The sequence below is a fragment of the Equus quagga genome, chromosome 1, assembly GCF_021613505.1.
Source record: "Equus quagga isolate Etosha38 chromosome 1, UCLA_HA_Equagga_1.0, whole genome shotgun sequence".
NCBI lineage: Eukaryota > Metazoa > Chordata > Mammalia > Perissodactyla > Equidae > Equus > Equus quagga.
The window spans coordinates 89936355-89938877 of NC_060267.1; the positions used below are offsets into that span (position 1 = coordinate 89936355).

Sequence of the window (2523 nt, forward strand, 5' to 3'; positions counted from 1 at the left end):
CCGGGCTTCCTGGGTCTGACAACTGATTGGAGTCGGCGTCCTGGGCCCCGCGCCCTCCTGCTCTGCGCCCCCGGCGCGCCCCGGTGGCCCAGGCGCCCTGCTTCGCCCCCAGCTGCCCGGCACCTCCTCCAGGCAGCAGCCCTCCCTCACGTGGCTGGCTCCTCGCTAAACACCACTGCAATCACTACAATAAAAAGAAAAAAAGAGTAGGAGAAACACAAAGCATACTTAAATAGGCGCTTTTTCTCTCTGCAAAAATAAAGTCCAAGATCTTAGATTTCTTTTTTTTATTTTACAATTTATAAAACATCAGCCGCCTCCCCCTACTCGCCCCCGGCTCAGCCCCGAGTGGCCGGGCGCCCGTTCGTTCCTTCCTCTCGCCCCTTGGCCGAGTCTTTGTCTGGCCCCAGCCCCGCGGGGCCCCAGGTCCCCGTGCCCTCGGGGGTCCCTAGAAGGCGACAATGGCTCGAGTCCAGGCGCCGAGGCTGGCGAGCGCCTGCTTGGCGCACAGCTGCCCGTTGAGCGGCGGCGGCTGCTCCGAGGAGTCCGGCTGTCGGCTCACCAGCCCAGAGAAGCCCGAGCCAAAGATGGAGATCAAGTTTGAGATGTTGGACGCGTCCGGGGACGAGTCCGGGCAGAAGTCCTCGAAGCGGGCGCGCTTGCAGGGGGCGAACGGGGCGCCCCCGGGGGGCTCGGCCCCCAGGTCGCCCGCGTCGTCGTCGTCGTCGTCGTCCTCTTCCTGGCCAGGGTAGTACTTGCGCTTGCAGCCGGCGGCGGACGCCAGGCCTGGACCCGGGGCGCCCTGGCCACAGCAGGGACAGTGGGCGGAGGCGCAGCAGTCCTGGTGCAAGTAGCCGTTTTCCACCGTGGTCACCACGTGAGTGTCCAGGTCCAGCACGGTGGTCTGGCTGCTGCAGTGAACGCCGAAGTCCGAGGGGGTCGGGTACGCGCCCCGGTAGAAGCCGGGGGAGGAGGCGGGGGCCGGGGAGGCGGGGGGGGAGGCGGCGGCAGCGGCCTGAGGGGCGGCCCCTGGGGGCGCGGAGGGCGCGGAGCAGGCGGCAGAGGCGCGAGGGTCCCGCGGGCAGAGAGCGGAGGGCGCCGGCGGCGGCAGCGGCACAGGACCCGGCTGCAGCGGCTCCAAGGGCTGCCCGCGGTGGGGCGCGCCGTGCGGCGGCTGGAGCGCGGCGCACCCGGGCAGCTCCGAGAGCGCCCCCGCGCCGCCCGCGGGCGCCCCGGCCGCCGCTGCCGCGCAGCCCCTGGGTGCCGGGTGCTGGTGCTGGTGCAGCTGCTGCTGGAGGTGCAGCTGGTGGAGCTGGTGGAGCTGGTGCAGCTGGTGCCGGGCTGCCGGCTCGCGCGCCTCCGCGTCCCCGCCGCCGCCAAGTTGGAGCGGGCCGAAGTCGGCCGCGCTGGCCGGCATGCCCGGCGCCGCGTACGCGAGGTGCTGGTGCTGGTGGTGGGGCGGCTGCTGCTGTTGCTGCTGCTGCTGCTGCTGGCGCCGGTAGAGCTCGGCGTAGCGCTCGCTCAGGTAGAGCTGGCGCGCGTTGCGGAGCACGTAGGACACCAGGAGGTTCTTGTGCAGCTTGATGCCGCCGCGCTGGGTCCGGGAGCTGTGGATCTTGCGCAGGGAGATGCTGATCAGGCTCTGGGCGTCCAGGGCGCACTCCATGCTCCCGCGGAGACGGCGGCGGCGGAGCAGCCGCGGCCGCTGCTGCTGCTAATACTGCTGCTGTTTCGGCCTCCAGCCGGCCGCGGGGCGCGCCGGACAGAGGGAACGGAGCCCGGGTCAGCGGGTCGGCTGCGCTCCGAGAGGAGCCGCCACCACGCGCTGCGCGCCACCCGCGGGCTCGTGCTCCCCAGACGGCGCCAAAGCAATGAGCCTCGGCCGGCCCCGGCCCCAGCTATTTAGCCGGGCGTCCGGGCCCCGCCCCACACCTTATGAGCCAATAGGAGTGCCGAGAGCCTCCCGAGTGACAGGCGCTGCCCGCCCCGGGGCCACTAGGCTGGCCAATCAGACCAAGGCGGTTCCTTTGTGCTATTCAAATACCGAACGGACCCCGGGCCTCCAACGCCGCCGCTGCCTCGAATGTTCTCCCGGGGCTGCCGCGCCGCGCGGGACTCGGAGCCGCTGGGGCCGCTCCCTGCAGCACGGGTCGCCCCGCAGCCGACACGTTGGAGGCCGCGGCCGCCCTCGGCCTGCGTCCTGGGAGCCGGTGGTCGGCTCACCTGCGGGCGGCGGCCGCGGCTCCTCCCTCTTCCGCACGGCTTGGCCTCACCTGCGGCAGGTGCGCGCCGCTCCGCACACCCGCCGCGCGCCTCCTCCTTTCCCACCTGGCGCCCCCGGGTGGCCTGCGGGACCCAAGGCCTTTGCAGGAGACTAGTGGCGCTGCCGGCCTGACCAGGGGGACCCTCAAAGGAGAGAGGTTTGGAGGCACCCTCGACCTCAGAGAATGTTTGGCCTAACTCCCTGACTTTTTGGCCGAGAGGCCTCAGGGAATACTTGGGGAAGAGCCATCCTTCCCATCT

At 70.9% G+C, this 2523-nt stretch overlaps 1 protein-coding gene across 1 annotated transcript; it reads right to left on the reverse strand.

Annotated features, from left to right (window-relative positions):
* Nucleotides 1-275: 275 nt before the first annotated feature.
* On the reverse strand, nucleotides 276-1798 carry IER5L (immediate early response 5 like). Its single transcript, XM_046678466.1, has one exon. It carries the CDS (start codon nucleotides 1664-1666, stop codon nucleotides 449-451), a length of 1218 nt encoding a protein of 405 aa, XP_046534422.1. The 5' UTR covers nucleotides 1667-1798; the 3' UTR covers nucleotides 276-448.
* Nucleotides 1799-2523: the final 725 nt, after the last annotated feature.